At 40.0% G+C, this 20,763-nt stretch overlaps 1 protein-coding gene and 1 pseudogene across 1 annotated transcript in view; one reads left to right on the top strand and one right to left on the bottom strand.

The window, feature by feature from the left end:
- Nucleotides 1-20,763, bottom strand: part of Papss2 (3'-phosphoadenosine 5'-phosphosulfate synthase 2) — an 82,049-nt gene that overhangs the window by 27,187 nt on the left and 34,099 nt on the right. The window contains exons 2-6 of the mRNA XM_076835285.1: nt 7,489-7,606; nt 3,199-3,434; nt 2,024-2,162; nt 949-1,067; nt 700-813 (exon numbers count right to left, since the gene is read on the bottom strand). Coding sequence (XP_076691400.1) covers nt 700-813; nt 949-1,067; nt 2,024-2,162; nt 3,199-3,434; nt 7,489-7,606 — 726 coding nt within the window. The remainder of the gene's footprint in view (nt 1-699; nt 814-948; nt 1,068-2,023; nt 2,163-3,198; nt 3,435-7,488; nt 7,607-20,763) is intronic.
- On the top strand, nt 12,774-14,570 carry LOC143381486 (small ribosomal subunit protein uS5 pseudogene; annotated as a pseudogene).

Here is a 20,763-nt window from a genome sequence, read left to right as displayed (position 1 = left end):
TCACAGAGCTGGGGTTTTATTTATAAATTGGTCATGACTTTTTAGAATACTCTAAAAAGTCTTCATGAGCAAGTTCCCCATTCACCTTGTCCCTTATGAAACTCCAAAGTTTTAATAGGTAATAAATAGGTCCCCATGAGGATTTGATCACCTTGTGTGGACCAACTAAAACTGACCACAAGCAGGCCCTGTGTGGGGCAATTGCTGAGACTGCACCACATATCCTCCAGGTAGTAAAATCCTCCCCTCCGGCTGCAATGTCCCCAATGAAGGAGCACTGCAATTTCAGAGTAGAAAAGCCTAGAACATTCCCATCACTGGATATCAGGGCTACTTTCCATTTTCTTCAAACTCCTTCTCAGTTGCCCATAAAGCACTTGCTTTCCAGGCTGTTTCCTTAGCCACTGCTAACAAGTAGTTATGGGATGCCTGCCCTTGAAAATGACTGAAGGTAAATCACAGCTGTGTAAAACTGTCCCAGGCAAATATAGCTGGCACTTTCCCAGCCTGCCCCATACATAGCTCTGATCAGCTGCCTGTGGCAAGTCTTGGGAAAGATTTGCTCAGAGAAGAGGGGGAAAAATGACAAAAATGAAGTGTCCCTTACTCATACTTTCCTTTTTAACAAGAGTAATTATAAATGAATTATAATGACAGATATTAAGCCTAATTCTCCTTTGGCCAGTCTGTACCCCTTACCTTGGTGATCGATAACGAAGGGAGATTCTCAGCCTCCGCCCGGACCTGATCGAGTTTGTTTTCTGGCACAAAGAGTTCATGGATGCCTCTGATTGTGGCATGGGGTACGATGTTCTGAAATGAAACGGAATCAGCAACAATTTCCAATGAAAACAACAGAAAAGAGTGCTTTAGGAAAGAGGCCTAAATTGTCTTTCATGACTTAACTAAATTTAAAAAAAAAAAAGAAAGAGAGAACCATGTGCCCACCTGTTCTTGTAGAAGTTCCACCACCTGCTGGACACAGTCGCTCACTGAAGACAAATTGGTTTTAAGCACACACTCAGGAGTTTCGGGCTTCTCATAATCAGAATCGATACCTGTAAATCCTGCAAGACATAAGGGGGAAATCATATCTGTCCCAATGGAATAATTATTTTTTAATCATTAAGGCATAACCCCTGTTGGAATAATATGTTAAACTGAGAGTTTGGATTATAACAGAGAAGGTCAAACTGCCATCCTTGACCTCTTGCCATAGGTAAGAAAATATACAGCTGTGTTTTCAATATGGAAAGCCCCAAATTATGAATAATATCTAGCAAAGTCCAAGCCATCTACAGGTAATTAGAATTGTTATTTTTCCTTTTTTTTTTTTTTTTTTTAGTACTGGATATTGAACCCAAGGTTGCATAACTATTGAGCCACATCCTGAGTCCTTTTAAATTTGTATTTTGAGGCAGTGTGTTGTAAGTTTGCTGAGGCTAGCCTTCAACTTGTAATACTTCTGCCTCCTGAGTCATTGGATTACAGGCATGTATCACCACACTGGGCTAGAATTGAAAACAGAAAAAGAAGGGAAAACTCTGAAATACCCCCCTCACATACGTATATCCATTTTATTTCTCTGAACCTGATTGCTTTCACAATTAGATGAGAGTTATTGAAAGAAAAAACTCCACATTTTAATAAGCCTATGGACATATTCAATATATTATGATTTGATAAAAAGTTGTGTGTTATATGAAATTTTGGAAATTAGTTTGAAACTTCAGACAGATTCCTGAGGATATAATCAGAGGATTGATAGGCTAAATAATTGGCAATGGAGCCTCTGGCTGGTTCTCATACTTTTTTTTTTTTTGGTACTAAGAATTTAATTCAGGGGTACTTAATCACTGTGCCACACCCTCAGCCCTTTTAATTTTGAGACAGGGTCTCTCTAAGTTGCTTAGGGCCTCACTAAGTGGCTGAGACTGGCTTTGAACTCCAGATCCTCCTGCCTCAGCCTCCTGACTCTCTGGGATTACAGGTGTGCACCATCGCACCCAGCTGGTTCTCATACCTTTAATCTCCCCAGCTCGAGCCCGTTTGTAGAGGCCTTTTACATCTCTGCTTTCACAAATATTTAGAGGTGCATCTACAAATATCTCAAAGAATGGCAGTCCTGCTGATTCGTGGATTTTACGGGCATTCTCACGATCCTGAAAAACAGAACATTTAAGAATGGAAAAAGAGGTTTGTTATGGTTTGTACACATGCCCCAAATTTTATGTTGGAAACTGAATCCCTAAATTCATACATTGATGATATTTGGATGCGGAGCCTTTAGGAGTAAGCTCTTGAGATAAGGTCATCAGGAAAGAGCCCCCACAATGGGACTACATGGCACACATGTTCTGTCTCACCGCCATGTAATAGCCCTCCACCATGTTATGATGCAGCCAGAAGACCCTAACCAGATGCTGAGCAGATGCTGGTGCCATGTTCTAGACCTTCTTAGCCTCCTAAATAATGAGCCAAACAAACCTCTACCCTTTATAAAATACCCAATCTGCAGTATTTTGTTACAACAGAAAATGAATTAAGATAAAATTTCACAATGAAATTCTTTGTCACAAAACAAAATGAATGCTCTGGCATTTGGTAGCCTTGAGATAACACTAGGCTACGGAGTCCTTTAGAGAGTCCAGAAATGTCACTCTGGTAAACACAGCTCTCTCAAGAAATTTCAGAGCAGAACAGCCCCTCTTAGCAAGAAGGCACTGGCAGTATTAGCACATTATCCTTTGCTCCTAGGAATTTCTAGTTTTAAAACATGAAGAGTGACACTCCACCTCAGCAATGTGCACATCAAACACACACAATCTGAAGCTTTGTAGTGAGCTGTTCTTTTCTTTCGCAAGCTAAACATTTTTTTCTAACAACTGAAATTACAGAGTCTTAAGAGTTCTGATTGTTTAACTTTCTCTTCCTGTCAACTCTGACCAATGTCCTTTATAATTGTGAACATGAGAGAGTTCAACTGGGGCCTTGGCATCTGGAAATGAAAGAACTCTCTTTATATAAGCAATTGTAAATAGAGGAAATGAGGGAGCATGGGGGGAGAGGAAGAAATGGTGGGTAAGTTGAAAATAAAACATTTGACTCTCCCTTCCCCTCCACCAAACTCCTGTCCTCAGCAGTTGGAGAGCCCTCAGACTGTGTGTGAGAGTTGTGCCCAGACCTGAATCTTTTTACCTTTGCAAATGGAGAGATGAAGCTGGTAATGCAGACCAGACCAGCATCAGCAAACAGCTTAGCCACCTCAGCAATCCGGCGGATGTTTTCTTCTCGGTCCCCAGGCGAGAACCCCAGGTTCTTGTTAAGGCCATGACGGACATTGTCCCCATCCAGGGAATAGCACGGGATAGCATGGGAGACGAGGTACTCTTCCAGAGCGAAACTTATTGTTGTTTTTCCAGCACCAGAGAGACCTTTCACCAGAATAAGCAAGACAGACTAGTGTTTTCCTGGATTGTTAAAGATGATAACTTCTGAACCAACCTGACTTTTTTGTTTTTTTGTGGTGCTGGGGATTGAACCCAGGGCCTTATCTATGAGAGGAAAGCACTCTACCAACTGAGCTATATCCCAGCCCCCTAATCTGGCACTTTTATATGTACCTAAAACCCTTGTTACAATATTTGATTGATCTTAAATTAAAATGATTAAAATCTAAAAAGAGTATAGTTTATTAAAAGCCAAGTACTTGCATTTATCTCAAAATTTGAAATAACTCTTTGTCCACTATTAGAATTAGGATTTCATAGAAAGTGGGGTTTATAAAATAGAGACCTGAGGGCTACATACGATCCTTGGTGTGTTCTTTTGCCTACAGGAAAAACAGGATTTTCTAATCCTGTTTTCAAGATTAGAATATTGTGCATATAAACCCAGATTCTGGATTCTTTTGAAAAGTGGAAGATACTACGCAGTGGTCTTATCTTCCCTCATATGGGAGCAATTAGTAGAGAGGAGGGGGACAGACAGCCACTAGAGAATGGCAGGCCCACCTCCCTTGCAAATGTCACTGAATATCCATCTGACATAAGAGCCCATATGCTTCCAGATTTTTCCAAAATGATTCTCAAAACACAAAAATGGAGAGTCACCTTGAGCTAGGCTGCAGAAGGATTTAGAGCTCTTAGGAATATTTATAATCAGAGATTTAAAGCTTTGTAGGGTCTTTATGTGACAATAGAGTTACCAGGGGCCTTCCATCACGCTGTCAAAGCACAATGATTTTATAATTTCCAGATAAGGGAGAACATAGGGATTAAGAGGAAAACGCAATCTGAACCACCCTGCACTCTAAAAATTCACTTGTCCTAAAGATCTTAGAACCTGAAGAATATTCCATGGTGCTAAGCCACTGTCAGACGACGCCCAGCGTGGAAAAGGAAACGTTGAGAGGGAAGAAGAAAAGGGCAAGAGGTTGATACAGAGAAGACAGCAGCAGGAAAGAGCAAAAGGCAGAAAAAACGAGAGCAAGGCAAGGACGAAGGTCTAAGAGGAAGGGAAACTTCAAGGGAAAAACAAAAGATAATCTACAAAAGATAAATAAACTGTTTTCAGATATTTTCTTATGTTTCGAAGTCATGCTGTTGGCTTCACAGAGGATCATTAGAAAAAAGAGCTACATGAAGAATGTGTTGTCAATCTTTGCTAAATCATTGTTGAATGTGTTCTCTACAATTATGTTACTGGGTTTCAAATAAACGCTTAGATGATAAATGCTTAGAATCGATGCAGGGTTATGGGGTAGGAGAAAAGGGAATCTTGAATATCTTGTATGTTCTTTCATATCAGAAAAATGAGAGAAATAGATTTCCTTCCATTCTTCTTCAGCTCTCAGAAAACAAAGAGCTAACTCACAATAACTGTATTTAACTAGACTGTTGCTCTATTTATTTTTAATATACTGGGAAACACTATATACTAAGAGCTTTAGCAGGGTCAGGCACTACGCTAAGTGCAGTGATACCTCATTTCATATAGTTCTCCCAAACCTCCATAGATAGATAACTAATCTTTTTTTTTTTTTTTTTCCAGGTAACTAATCTTTATTCTCACTTTACAAACAAGGAAATTGAGGCTTAGAGAAATTTAACTGGCTAATGTAGGTTGAGTGAGAGTTCAAATCTGAATTTCTGGATTTGAAGTATATGGTTTCTTCTGGTCTGCCTGGTCAATATCCTACTTCTGAAACATAAGAATAAAAAAACAAGCTAGGAAAAGGTGATTTTTTTTTTTTTTTTTTGTACTGAACCCAGAGTTGCTTTACCACTGAGCTATATCCCCAACCCTTTTTAGTTTTTGAGACAGGGTCTTGCTAAGTTACTGAGGGTCTCACTAAATGGCTGAGGAGGGCCTCAAACTTGTGATCCTCCTGCTTCAGTCTCTGGAGTGGCTGGGATTACAGGCATCTGCCACTGTGCCCAGTGTGATTTTTAATTTATTCTTATTTTTATGTTTTTGGTCCATTTTATTTCCCACTTTTTTTTTTTTTTGTTGGTGCATTATAGTTGTACATACCTGCATGATTTTCCTAAAGAGTAAAATAAGAAAGAGAAAATATTATCCTTTTAATGCTTTTCCCCTCTCCTACCTTTAAAAAATTTTTTTCTTTTCAAGGGAATGTCACATTAGAGGAGTGGGCTTTATGTGGATGTTTCAACACAAAAACACAAAGGTTGTTTCCACAACTGTATCTACTGCTACAAGTGGTGTCTCCGGAGGGAGTTGAGGAGGCAGCACAGGGTCCATGAAGGGGAGCTCTGAGCACCTGCATGGAGCAAGCCCCCCTGCCCACTGTCCTTCCTTAGGCTAGAGGCTGGGGAAGCTGCTTCCATGCAGAGCACAGGAATGAAGAAGCCAGGACACCAAAGGTACCAGGATATAAAAAAGTGAAAAAGATTAGAAGAACAAGGCTGGTTTGGAGAGGAAAGGGAAATGACTAGAATAGCAAAAAACAACCAACCAAACAACAACAACAACAAAAAAAAGATGTAAGGCAGGTCCCTGCCCTCCAGATTCTTTAGAATACAGTTGCAACTCTCACTCAACCTGCATTAGCCAGTGAATTTCTCTAAGCCTCAATTTCCTTGTTTGTAAAGTGAGAATAAAGAGTAGTTACCTGAAAAAGAAGGAGGAGGAGGAGGAGGAGGAGGAGGAGGAGGAGGAGGAGGAGGAGGAGGAGGAGGAGAAAGATTAGTTATCTGTCTTATGGAGGTTGGGAGAATTTATGGATTATAAAACTAATCTAAGACAGAACAGCAGTTACATCTGGGATGATTATGAGCACACTCATAATCCCATTCTGTAAAACATTTACTGAAAAGTTATGTGTATGAAATGATTTTTTTTTTCCTCTTGAGTCCAGGCTACTTAAAACTCGTCTCCCACTGTGTGTGGCTGTGCATGATATAATCCCAGGGACTCCAGAGGCCGAGGCAAGAGGATTGCAAGTTTGAGGCCAGCTTTAGCAATTTAGGGTGATCTTGTTTCAAAATAAAAAGGTCTGGGAATATGGCTTGGTGATAGAACACGGCTGAGTTCAATCCCCAGGATCAAGAAAAAAGAAAAAAGAAAAAAAGCCTCAGTTCTAGGCAACAATTCTCTCTGTTGTACTCAAAGTATGAGGGTCTTGGGAGTCTTAGGTCCTGAGTCCAATTCTGTCACTGATCCTTAGCGTTGGCATTCTGTGACTATAAAAACATGAGAAAAGGAAGATCCACTGGGTCACCTGGGTGGGAGCTAGTGATTTCCTTTGTTTCCACAGACAAAGGGCACTCCTCAGCTGGTGGAAATCTAGTGTCCTTACATTTGCTCGCTTGTTTGCTTAAGTGAAACAGTCCCCTCAAATATCAGAACATCAGAAAACAAAAAGACTATCTCTAATCATCCCATGCCTGATGGGCCAGCAAATCCTTGGTGTCAAGTTAGAAAAGCCCCATTCATAATTGCCAGCCAATGCTGGGATGAACGTGAGGAGTATTGAATTTCTTGGAGTTGAGCAAGGGTGTCATAATCCACTTGTCCCACCCTGTCCTGTCAGAAAACTGACAACTTAAGACTTTCCACTTCTGGATCAGATGTTATTTCTAGAGTCAGGCCTTGATTCTCTTTTCACTGATGAGAGAATTAGGAGTAACACCCAGGCTCTCTACTACAGCTCTCAGCCTCTTTGTTAGGTTAAAAATAAGCAAGTACGGAGTGCAAGATGTTACACTAATTTCCTTAAAAGTGTGTGCCACATTTCAATTTCAAAAATGTATCTATATAGCTAGGCAGTGGCACTCACCTGTAATCCCAGCAGCTCAGGAGGCTGAGGCTAGAGGATTGCAAGTTCAAAGCCAACCTCAGCAATTTAGTGAGACCCTGACTCTAAATAAAATACAAAAAGGGCTGGGGGTGTGGCTCAGTGGTTAAGTGCCCCTGAGTTCAATCCCCAATATACACACACACACATGATATAAATGTCCATACCTGTTAGCCACACGGTACATCCTCGGAATCCACCCCTTGTTCCAACCACCTGTCCTCTCTTATTCCTGCTGACATGGTGGGCCTGATACACTACATTGGTAGATTTCTGTTGGTTTTCCTACAAAACAAGACAAGGTCAAGCACAAAACTGGATTAATAAAATACATATTCTTCACCAGAACAATAAATATCCATTTAAAATTTTAATTCAAAACCGGTATACGTAATGTCTACAAAACATTTTTTGAAAAAGACTCACCCTTGTCCTTCCTCATATTTTTTTTCCATTTCTGCAGATTACCCTGAGACATTTGCCACATATATATATTTTTCATAGTTGTGAGTATACACACATAATTTCTTTATCTGTTCTTTTCTGTTAATGTAATTCATAAGAATTTGGTTTCCTGAAAATAATGATTTTTTTAAATTTATTTTTAAATATTAATCTTAAATTAGTGGATAATATTTCATTGGTTCATGCAACACAACCTGATAAATAACTAATAAAATTATAGTATAATAACAGATTACATTCATAGACTTCGCCAACCTTATCTTTCTTTTATATCTGGAAACAGAGTTACCATTATTAATTCTATCAATTTGCAAACCAACACTACCTTTAGAATAGTGAGAAATAGAAAGCCCAGTGGCCCATTTTCAGAATACAGTATTCAGCCTTAGTTGGATCCAATGATAGTCATTTTACTGATAGCCCTTCCCTTTGTCTGCCCGAATTTTAAACTTAGCCAATCGCATAGATGGTAACCCCGAACTCCTCACACCCAGGCAAAGGGCAGCCTGACTTAGGGATAAAAGCCAGCAGGGCCACCTAGCAGCCAGGTTCCCTAGCAAGCCCTTCAGGCAGTAGTAAGTTTGCCTTGTTCACTCAACTTTCCGGCACGTTTGATTTCTTGGGCACCTGGTATTTCTCACGATATCCATCACAATCTCTTCAGAATATAATTCAAATTAGGCTGTTCTGATGCTAAATAACAGTTGTCCCCAGGGAGGTGAGGAGACATCACAGGGACTGTGATTCCATGGCATTTTAGTTATGCACCTGGAGTGGTGGCTAGGGATATGTCTTTGTTTCTATAGATGCCTACTCTCCCCAAATCCAATCAGTTTGAGTGGAGAACATCCCGAACACTCCAGCTGGGGGCATGCTGGGGTGGCTGGTGGAGCCTTGTCTGTGGAGCCAGGGAGAGGCTCAGGGTTAACGTCAGCCCCAGACAGCAGTGAGCAGGTCAGAGGTTAGTCCCTGAGCACACAGGGCTACTTTCTCACAAGAACTAAACTTTGCTTCCACTCTCCCCTGGATCTACGTACAAGTGTTTCAAAACCCCAGCAGAAATTCAAATGTACCAGTTATGAGATTTGGGGGAAATTCAAACACCAAATGTTTTGATTGGGCTAAAAATCAGCCTACTGAGGGAACAGACTATCTGATCCTGATTCTAAACTCTGATTTGAGGTCAGAGGTCTTTCCACGTGAAATGATTGTTCAATTCTTTCCCTGTGTGTAAAAAAGGGGTTGTCAGTTGGGCGTGATGGAGCACACCCATCATCCCAGAAGCTTGGTCGGGTGAGACAGGAGGATTAAAAGTCCAAAGCCAGCCTCAGGAATTTAGCAAGACCCTGTCTCTAAATAAAATATAAAAATGGACTGGGGATGTGGCTCGGGGGTTAAGCACACCTGAGCTCAATCCCCAGTAAAAAAAAAAAAAATTAAAAAAATTGGATCGTCTTTATTACTCACTTGCAGATGTTCTTTATAGATCTTTCTATAGTATATGTGTCTCTGTGTGTGTGTGTGTGTGTGTGTGTGTGTGTGTTTGTGTGTGTAAGCTTCCGCCTCCCCTAAGGAGTAGGGCTGAGTATTTGATCATCTTCTCTTCTATCCAAATGATGCGGGGACTCAGCTTTATTCAGTACTACATCCCCAGCTCCTATGGTTGCCCCTGGCATATAGTAGGAGCTCAATAAACATTTACTAAATCAATGAATGAACAAATGAACTGACTTTTGGACCTGATATTCAGATTAAATGTTCTTGAATTTAATGGTATTAGGAAAAATGGCATAAGGAAATAGAAAAAAGAGGAAAGCTAAATGTTAATATCTTGACTAGTAAACACTTGGCTAGTAAGCATGCATGAAATGCTCCATGTCATTGGTCATCAGAGAAAGGCAAATGAAAACTAAAATGAGATGCCACTGATAACACTTAATGGCAGCAAGGGCATGTCCTCATATATTGATGGTAGAGGTATATAAGGGGTACAACATTCTGTAACTACACCTGACAGTTTCTTTCAGAACAAAACATTTACCTCCCCTATGATTATCTAATCAAGAGAAAGGAAAATACATTTCCATAAAAAGACTTGTGCAAGAATATTCCAGACTAAAGACTGGAAATGGTCAATTGCCCAGCAATAAAAAAAACAGATACTCCATAACTTCCCCAAAATATAAAAAGCAAAACTCAACCTCAAATTTAAAAAGATGCAGAGTGGAATAGTATTTTTCAATCAAAAGGAATGGACTGCTGATACAGACAACAGGAATGATAATGAATGGAAAACATTATGCTGAGCCAATAAAACTTTACAGAAAAACTTCATATGCATGATTCCATTCACCTCAAGTTCCAAAACAGGGAAAACTAATCCAAGACAGAACAGCAGTTACATCAAGTTTTATGTTTTGATAAGGAGTTGAGGCACAGGGGCATTAGCATTTGTTAGAACCCCTTCAGGTATGCTTAAGGTGTGTATTTTGTAGTGTATAAATTTTACCACATTCATACAAAGAGCCATTATAAAAGTAAGCTGTTGGGTGAGGTGACACAGGCCTGTAATCCCAGCACCCTGGAAGGCTAAAATGAGATGTGGAGCCAGGGAGAGGCCCAGGAGGATCAACAGCCTTAGTATAATCAAGGTACTAAGTAACTCGGTGAGACCCTGTCTTTAAATAAAATAAAAGATAAGGCTGGAGGTGTGGTTCAGTGATTGAGTGCCCCTGAATTCAATCCCAAGTACTGTCCCCCCCAAAAGAAGTAAGCAAACAAGCAAACAAAAACCCATAATAGTATTTCAAATAGTAGAATTAACTGGTTCAGATGGTTACATTTATAGAAAGAGACTCGGATCCCAAACTCGGTATATTAGACTAAAAGACTACTGCTACTGCCCACCTGTGATGTGAACCCCATCAATGTTTAATTTGTTTACAGAGATTGGGTTCCTCTTCCTCTCTTTTGACAGTTTTTCTTTTCTCCAGACAAGCAGTGATCCAGAATAAACCCAGGCTCTGCTAATCTGTGAACTCTGTTATGATTTTATTAAATGCCATCCTAACAAGCTTTTTTTTTTACATACTTATTTATTTTTTAGTTGTAGTTGGACACAATACCTTTATTTATTTATTTATTTTTATGTGATGCTGAGGACCAAACCCAGGGCCTTGCAGGAGCTAGGCAAGCGCTTACCACTGAGCCACAACCCCAGCCCCCTAACAAGCTTTTTGTTTTTTAAAAATAGTTCACAATTCACCAAAAGGAACTACTCTAATACTGTATAATCGTTGCGTCTTCATCATGGGTTTTTATACAAATTTCTATCGCCGCAGCAATATTTAAACAAATAAATATTTTTAGGTCACCAGGTACTGGGGTCTTTTGGTTCAGCAAGATATTTTGCTTCTTATTTATTTCAAAATCACCCTTGATGTTTTGCAAAAGGCAAACTAATAAAATAAAAGCAGATGTTTTAAATGATATTTGAACTGCAAAGGGGGCAGGGCAGCCAAAAACTTGTCCTTGCTGAAAGCCTTACACTCCTCTAAAATGCATATGGTGTTCTAAGCTTTGGAATGAAAGTGGCTGTCAGAAAAAAAGATCCTCTACAAAAAATAAAACACATGTTGAAGGAAAAAATGCCTGCCTCTCTGCGTGGTCCTAGGAGCACCCAGACATCCTTAGCACCTTGACCCACACACACTCAGCAGAAAGTAGCCCAGAAACTACAACGCTAGCGGCTTTCTTCTATGCTGGGTCCCCAAGAAAAACCTTGCAAAAATCCCTACTTTCTGCCAGGTCACTCCTCCACCACATGCACAGGAATGGCAAGAGTGGTTTTGGAGTCTTGCAAATTTAGATTTGTGCCCACTTCACAGCCTCCTGAGGCACTTGATTGACCAGATTAACATCCCTGATCCCCATTTCTTTCTCTGAAAAATAAGAATAAAAATACTTTCCTCATGGGATTGCTGAAAGGATTAAACAAGATAATTATTTGAATAAAATGGCAAAGAAAATACCAGACACACAGTGGGATGTAGAATCTAAAAGTACCAGATGGCATTTAGTCTGGAGAAATAATAGTAATTTAGGTCTAAATCATCCAGATTTAGAAGGGTTCTGGGGACTTGGGTTCTCTCTAAGGGAAGTCTGGGGAGGTGGGCTCATGATCAAATCAGTCAGTGGACAGGACTTTGTATGGGGGGGTGAATCTTTCTCTCACACGTGCATACACCCCACAGATATACACACATATGATGTCACTGTCATTGCTGCTCTGATGACTTAAGTCCAGCCAGGAAGTACCCACGCTGACGTGCACCAGTTTGAAGCCTCCTCTTTCTAACCCCAAACTTACTGCCCTTGTTCATGTCTTGGAATCATGAACACTTTGTTACCAGGAAGGAGAATGGCCTTTGACCCAGGTCAGTAGTGTCTGGGCCATGTCACCAAGCCCAGGGTTTCAGTAAGTTTCTCTGCTGGATCCACCCTCGGCTCCCAAGTGCCAAAGCAGCTTCTGGAACTCAGGGTGAGGCGCCCTGGGTCATGGCAGAGAGCCTTAGCCTTTACTTGAAAAGAACAATCTGGGTGAAAGACTTCAGATGGCTTTGGGGTGGGACGGGACATGCTCACAGACGACTCCAAGTCACATCACAGTTAAGCCCATCCTGAAAGAGAGAGCCCCGAGGGAATGAGGAAGCTGGGAAGCACACGTCAGGGTGAGTTTTCCAACGTGCAAAGAATTTTTCCGCTTTTGTTTTTGGGTCGTGCATATCTTTAGTAAAAATGAACCAGTGCATTTGAATTCCCTCTGTACCCTGCCACTTCCCTCACGATGCAAACAAACCCCACGTTACTTTTCTAATTAGAGCCACTTTGCCCTCTTTGAACTTGGGCCTCGCAGCTGCTGCACTGTTTCAATGTTCCCTTGCTGATTAAAAGTGTTCCATCTTCTTCTTCTCTGGGAAAACACCAAATGGCAGATCGTGCCTGTGCAGCGGGAGGTCTCGGAGGTCCCCGCCCCGAGGCCCTGCGCCACCCCCCCAATGGGTGGCCACAGCAGGCTTCAGCAGGTCTCCGAGGCAGTGGTCAGGGCTGGGGCCATGGTCTCAGGGCTCGTGGAGGTGAGGCTGAAGACAAGGAGTGGATCCCGGTCACTAAGCTGGGCCACCTGGTCAAGGACATGAAGATCAAGTCCCTGGAGGAGATCTATGTCGTCTCCTTGCCCATCAAGGAGTCTGAGAGCATTGACCTTTTCCTGGAGGCATCACTCCAGGATGAGGTTTTGAAGATCCTGCCTGTACAGAAACAGGCTCTGCTGCTGGCCTGCGGACCAGGGTCAAGGCATTTGTACCTAATGGGGACTACAAGGGTCACGGTGGACTGGGAGTAAAGTGCTCCAAGGAGGTAGCCACGGCTATCCGAGGGGCCATCATCCTGGCCAAGCTCTCCATTGTTCCTGTGCAGAGAGGCTACTGGGGGATCAAGATTGGCAAGCCCCACACTGTCCCTTACATGGTGACAGGACGTTGGGGTTCTGTGCTGGTACAGCTCAACCCTGCCCCCAGAGGCACTGGCATTGTCTCAGCTCCTGTGCCCAAGAAGCTGCTGCCGATGGCTGGTACTGATGACTGCTACACTTCTGCCAGGGGCTGCACTGCCACCTTGGCACCTCTGCCAAGGCCACCTCTGATGCCATCTCCAAGACAGACAGCTATTTGACCCCCGATCTCTGGAAAGAGACTGTGCTCACCAAGTCTCCCTATCAGGAATTCACTGACCATCTTGTGAAAACCCACACCTAAGTCTCTGTATAGAGGACCCAGGCTCCAGCTGTGGCTACAACACAGGGTTGTTTTTTTTTTTTTTTTTTTAAAGAGAGAGAATTTTTAATATTTATTTTTTAGTTTTCGGCAGACACAACATCTTTGTTTGTATGTGGTGCTGAGGATCGAACCCGGGCCACATGCATGCCAGTCGAGCGCGCTGCCGCTTGAGCCACATCCCCAGCCCCAACACAGGGTTTTTATACAAAAATAATGATAATAAAGTGAATGAAACCCGTTTAGAAAAAAAAAAAAAAAAAGTGTTCCATCTTCCCCATCCCCATCCTCATCATTTCAAGGTCCATTTTCAGAAAGAAGCAACCTCACTATTGCCCTATCAAGTCCATAGTAGAAGCTATACTTTCACATGTATTCTCTCTCTCTCTCTCTCTCTCTCTCTCTTGCACAAAACCTGGAAGTTAGGGAGGCTGGGCTTTGTGATCCATTTACAGATCTGAAAACGACTGCTCAGAATCAGGGATGTGGATGAGCTCACACCTGGACGCTAGAAGATCCAGGTGGGTTTATGTCCAGGTCTTCCTCCTGCCTAGACAGAACTCATAGTTATCCAGGCTCAGGTCTCTGATCTGAGTTACAATTCCTTGTTAAGGATTAAATGAGATACTGCATATTAAGACTTTTGATACTACATTAAAATGTTAAAAATTAAAAAAAAATATTCTCACTTAATTTTTATTACTTAATATGTGTAGCTATAAATATTTCAAGAATTTTTCCCCTTTCATATTTTTTTCCTGAGGATGTATAATGCAAAGTATATGACTGCATATCAAGAATGATGAACCACTGTATAGTTCTCATTATATGGAGCCAGTTCATTTTCCAGGGAGACAAACCAAGTTACCAATCTACCTTTTTATACCTGTTTCTAAATAGTCCAACTACTTTGCTGTGTTTGTATTTTTACCATTTTCCCCCCAGGTTGATTTGTATTCATTTAGTTACTTCTACAAATATGCAGTTTAGTTTTTCCCCTGTAACTAACTTGTGACTTTTGTGGGGGTTTTTTGTTTGTTTGTTTTGGTATTAGGTATTGAACCCAGTGGCACTTTACCACTGGGCTTCATCCCCCACTCAGATTTTTAACTTTTTATTCTGAGTCAGGGTCTTACAAAGTTGCTGAGAGTCACTATGCTGCTGAGGCTGGCCTTAAAGTAATCCTCCTGTCTTAGCCTCCTGAATCACTGGTATTGCAGATGTGCACCATCATGCCCTGCTTAATTTTTTTGATACATGTAAAAAGTGCTTAAATGGATCAATTTTATGTCTTTTTAATAATTTTATCCATGGTCTCAAATATATTATATTACAACTCATTTTTTTTACTTTGAATGTCTTTTAAAATTTTGAATTATTTTCAGAATTCTCATGTGTGCATGTATATATTTTTTGTAGTTCTGGGGAGTAAAACCAGGACCTCACCCATGCTAGACAAATGTTCTACTCCTGAGCTATACCCCCAATCCTTTATATATTTATAATAAAGAAATTTTCTGCTTTAGTGTTAATACCTATGGTTCTGATAGTTGTCATTTTATAATATTCTTTTAAATCTTGAAGATTGAAAAGTTCATTCATCTTAAAAAACTTTTCCATTTTAGTTTATTCTAAAGCACATTTTCCCATTGAAATAAAATTACCCAACTTTTGTTGATAACATGCAATGCTTCATTGTGATTTTCTTTGCTAGACTCTTTAATTCTCAAAGAAGCCCAATATCATAATACAGAAAAAGGAGTTATTGTCCAAGATGTTCATAGCAGTATTATCTAAAATTGTGAAATGAGAAACAATAAATATGTCCATCAATTAACTAGATTATAGCACATCCATATGATGACCATCTATATTTATTGACCTAAAAATACATCTTGATATATACCCAAGTGAGAAAACAGTTTACAAGGCAATGCATATAAATATACGTACTTATATGCATAAGGCTATGTAAAAAAAAAAAGTCAGGAAATCAAGGACAAAATTGTAATAATAATAACCATCTTGGGGGTTGGGTAATTTTGGGTAATTATTTTCCATCCTGTATCCATATTCTGATTTTTTCAATATTAAATTTGAAAATAAATATGTTTTTAAAATACAAAGGCTTTCTCAACCAGAGATGGATGAGACCAAAATGATAAGATTCTTGATGCACAAGGGACCACAGATACTTGGACACAAGCCATCCTGAGGTAAGTTACAACCAACACGAAAATTTCCAAACCAAAAACAGACAACAAACCAGCCACCTAATATTCTGACACCTTGAGACACCTTCAAGACAGTCAGTCCCTCTGAAATGTCTAATGATGTGCACTGAGCTCTCCACTGATCACCTTTCAAGCATTTTCCATTGCACTTGATCATGATGGTGACCATCTCCATCACTTAGTTACTTCACCCAGAGAAGATGCAGCAGCTTTTAGAAACTGATGAGGAATGGGGTTCCCTCTTCCATATATTCTCCATAACAAGGCTGTCACTCTTCACCTGCAGAGTCTGAGTTTGTTGCATCACCTCCTAGGAACCTCCCAAGAAAGGCAACCTGACAGTGTTAATGAAGTGGCAGCAAGACATCACAAAGGTCATTTTGCTCAACTTTGAGGCAATTACCACCAATAAATATGTAAGGTTTAAGGTTCAATTCTACTTTTTTAGTTTTTAGTAGAGAGGGAAGTAGGTTTTTATTTATTTTGTTGTTTTTTTATTTGGGTACTAGAGTTTGAACCAGGAGCACTTAACTACAGAGCCACATCTCCAGTCCTTTTTAAAAATTTTTATGAGAGAAGGTCTCGTTAAGTTACTTAGGGTCTTCCTGTGTTGCTGAGGCTGGCTTTGAACTTGCAATCCTCCTGCCTCAGCCTCCCAAGTCACTGGGATTACAGCCAAACACCACTATGCCCAGCAAGAGGGAAGTTTTAAAAGAAGTGTCACTAAATTTGAAAACATACTTTGAAAAGAAGTTTATCTTGAAGAAAATATGGGTTTTAAATCTTCTGTGTAAAGAGAGATTATGAGTAAAGCATGATAAATCCAACTTTGTGAATGCAGTTTTCACAATAGCATGTATTTATTAGCTGTGTTAGCTTTCTGTAAGTATGATAAAATATCCAAAATAATCGACTTATGGGAGGAAAGTTTTATTTTGGTTCATGGTTTCAGAGGTTTTAGTCCATGGTTGCTTGGTCCTGTGTCTTTTGGGTCTGTGGTATCACACTATACCATGGCAGAAGCACATGTTGGAGGAGGACTATTTACTTCATGGAGGCCAGGAAGGAGGTGGGGAGGGCTAGGCTCCCAAGGGCACACCCCCAATGACCTCACTTCCCTCAAATGGGCTCCACCTATTAAAGGTTCCACCACCTCCCAACAGTGTCACAGGCCAGGAACCAAGTCTTTAGCACATGGACCTTTGGCGGGCATTTCAGATCCAAACAATATCATTACTTATCCTGATAAATATAATCTCCCTAAACCCAACAACCCTCCAGGGTTACATTTGTGTTAACCTATTCTTGAGTTACAAAGGAAATAACCACATGAGGTAGCCAGGGCAAAATGCCAGCTGTGACAATTGAGACAAAAGAATTGACAACTTTCTTAGAAGAACAAATTGAATCATTTTCCAAAATAGTTATCAGACAGTAGAAAAATTGTTCAAATCTGGAATTTATAAATTAAAATTGTGATCAGATTGAGGAAGTTTTAGGATGGATATAAATTTTCTTCAGGACAAAAACTTATCACTGTCAACAATTCCTACCAAGGAAAGTTCTGCCAAATAGATTAATGCTGAGAATGAGAGAACCATTTTTAAAAAATACACCACAACTTAAGTTGATTCAACTTTTCAAAGCTACCACTAGGAAATAAATCACAGGCTGATATTAAATGAATAAAAATTTGAATACTGTGAAAAAATGGCAGCCAAGTGTATTTATATATATATATATAAAGATGCCCCTTTATATATGAATGATGAAGGGGCATCTTGAAAAATTAATATCTTCTTAAAAGATGTGGATTTTTATAGTATTTGAAAAAGCATCTGAAAAACATATATATTGTTCAAAAAATATATATATTGTTGAAAAATCCTGGATGGCAATACAGTTTGCAAGCATCATTCACACATTTGCCAAGAAAAGTAAAGGAGACCCTCTCCTCATGGGATTGTGCATTGTGTTCCAGATCTTTTATGCACACAGACATCAACTCAGAGGTCAGTACAACAGTTGCAAACAAGGCATCATCTGGAAGGGAAGGGATTGTGGAATTTCCATTAGCTGGAGAACAACCCAGCTCCAGCCTTTCCACATACAGAGCCAAGCAGGAAGGGACAGGTTTATGACCCTGGGGAACTTTGGCTGCATCCTCTTCTTTGAGTCATAGCCATATGTCCTCAGTTGGTTCTGCTCAGAGGCCCTGGAATCTGCCCAATTTTCTTTGGCCTGCAGCTGCTTAGTAAACTCACTTGACGTACCTCTCCCTCTGGTTCCAGTCTCCAGCTGTACAAACCAGGGACAGACTGTGATATACCCTGTCCACTGCCCACTCCTAAAGCACAGGTGTGCTGCTGCTTCTAGGTGCCCTGAGGGTCAGGGGTCCATGTCTGACTTGGCCAGAACTTCATCTCCCCATAATGGGTGCTATGCTGGATAAAGTGAACCCAGGTGCCCTTTCACCACCCTCTTCATCACCAAGGGATGGAGCAAGGCCCACACCACATCAGGACAATTGCTAGGAGTTGCAATCTGCCAGGATGCATGCTAGGTTGGCTGAGGCAAAGCCTCGAGTATCCTCATCTTCCCATTTGACATAATCACTTCCCATTTTGACCATGATGAAGAAATATCATGCAAACCCTGAGAGGCATCCTATGAAATATCTGGTCAGCACTCCACAAAACTGTCAAAATAATCAAAAGCAAGCAAAGTCTGAGGCGAATGGAACAGCATAGAAGACACAAACCCACATAAATACAGTTATCTCATGCTAGACAAAGGCACCAGAAACACACATTAGAGAAAAGACAGCCTCTTCAACAAATGGTGCTAGGAAAACTGAAAATCTATATGTAGTAGAATGAAATTTAATCCCTATCTCTCACCATGCAAAAAAAAAAAAAAAAATCAACTCAAAGTGGATTAAGGACCTAAGAATTAGACCAGAGACCTTGTGCCTAATAGAAGAAGATGTAGGTCCAACTTTCCATTTTGTAGGTTCAGGAACCAAGTTCCTCAACAAGACTCCCAAAGTGCAAGAAGTAAAATTAAGAATCAATAAATGGATGATAGCAAACTAAAAAGCTTCTTCACAGTAAAGGAAATGATCAAGAACATGAAGAGAGAGCATACAGAATGGGAGAAAATCTTTGCCATCTGTACCTCAGATAGAGCATTAATCTCCAGGACAAATAAAGAACTCAAAAAACTTAACACCAAAAAAAAAAAAAAAAAAAAAAAAAAAAACAAAAACCCAAATAACCTAATCAATAAGTGAGCAAAGGAACTGAACAGATACTTCACAGAAGAAGAAATGCGAATGGTCAACAAATATATGAAAAAAATGTTCAATATCTCTAGCAATTAGAGAAATTCAAATTAAAACAGTGAGGACGTGGGGGAAAGGTACACTCATACATTGCTGGTGGGGCTACAAATTGGTACAACCACTCTGGAGAGCAGTATGGAGATTCCTCAGAAAACTTGGATTAGAACTACCATTTGACCCAGTTGTCACACTCCTTGGTATATACCTAAAGGACCTAAAATCAGCATACTACAGTGACGCAGTCACATCAACATTTATAGCAGCTCAATTCACAATAGCTAGCTATGGAATCAACCTAAGTATCCCTCAATAGATGAATGGATAAAGAAAATATGATATACATGCAAATTGGAATATTACTCGTCCATAAAGAAGAATGAAATTATGGCATTTGCCAGTAAACGGATAGAACTGGAGATTATCATTCTAAGTGAAATAAGCCAATCCCCCCAAACCAAAGACCGAATGTCCTCTCTGACATTCGGATGCTAACAAACAATAAGGAAGGGCAGGAATAATAGAGATTTATTGAATTAGACAAAGAGGAATGAAGGAAAAGAAGTGCAGATGGGACTAGGAAAGACAGTAGAATGAATTTGTTGACTTTCCCATGTTCGTACATGAATACATGACCAGTGTAACTCCACATCATGTACAACCCCAAGAATGGAAAGTTATACTTCATGTATTTGTAATATGTCAGAATACACTAAAAAGAACAAATTTTTAAGAATTTAAAAATAAATGAATAAATACATAAATTCAAAAAGAAAGAAAAAGGAAGTCTGAGAAACTGTCACAGACAAGAAGAGACTAAGGAGACGTGACAATGAAATGTGACATGGAGTGGATTCCTTGGACAGAAAAATAATATGAGGTAAAAATTAAGAAAATATAGACTTCAGCTAATAATGACATATCTTTGTTTTTTTTAAATGTTATTAGCACATTATAATCACACACTATAGTGGGATTCCTTGTTAGGTATTTGTACATGCACATAACATAACAATAGAATTTGGCCACTTTTGTTCCTCAGTATCTCTGTGCTCCTTCCTGATGTATTTTTGGCTCATTGAGTGTAAAAATGTGCCACACTGATGTAAAAGTTCCTAACAGGGTAAAAGAGGTGTAAGGGTATATGGAACCCTTTGTATCTTCTCCTTGATTTTTCTCTAAGTCTACAACCGTCTAAAACCACAGGGCTTAAGTTTTTAAGAGTATATTTCCCTAAGATTTTGCAATAAACAAAACCATGAAAACCTAAGCATTTCATAATCACTTTAGCTTCTGCACTACTTGATTCTTTATCCCTCCTGACCATGTTTCTTAAAGTAGCTGAGTTCATTATTTTTACTTCTAATTTAAGGATTAAGTCTGCTTGGGGTTATATGAGAAATCCTTTCATAAGCACATCACAGAGTAAAGAAAGCAGAAGGGGACAGAATGACAAATGGACAGATGTGACAGTTGGGTACACATATCACAAGCATGGACATATTCACAATGTGTATGGACAACATGTAAAAATATTACCAGTGACATTTGGGGTTTGAGTGAAAACAG

This window comes from Callospermophilus lateralis, chromosome 15 (assembly GCF_048772815.1).
Source record: "Callospermophilus lateralis isolate mCalLat2 chromosome 15, mCalLat2.hap1, whole genome shotgun sequence".
In the NCBI taxonomy this organism is placed as follows: domain Eukaryota; kingdom Metazoa; phylum Chordata; class Mammalia; order Rodentia; family Sciuridae; genus Callospermophilus; species Callospermophilus lateralis.
Note: the sequence above shows the minus strand (reverse complement) of the source record. Positions and strands in the feature narration are given on the sequence as shown.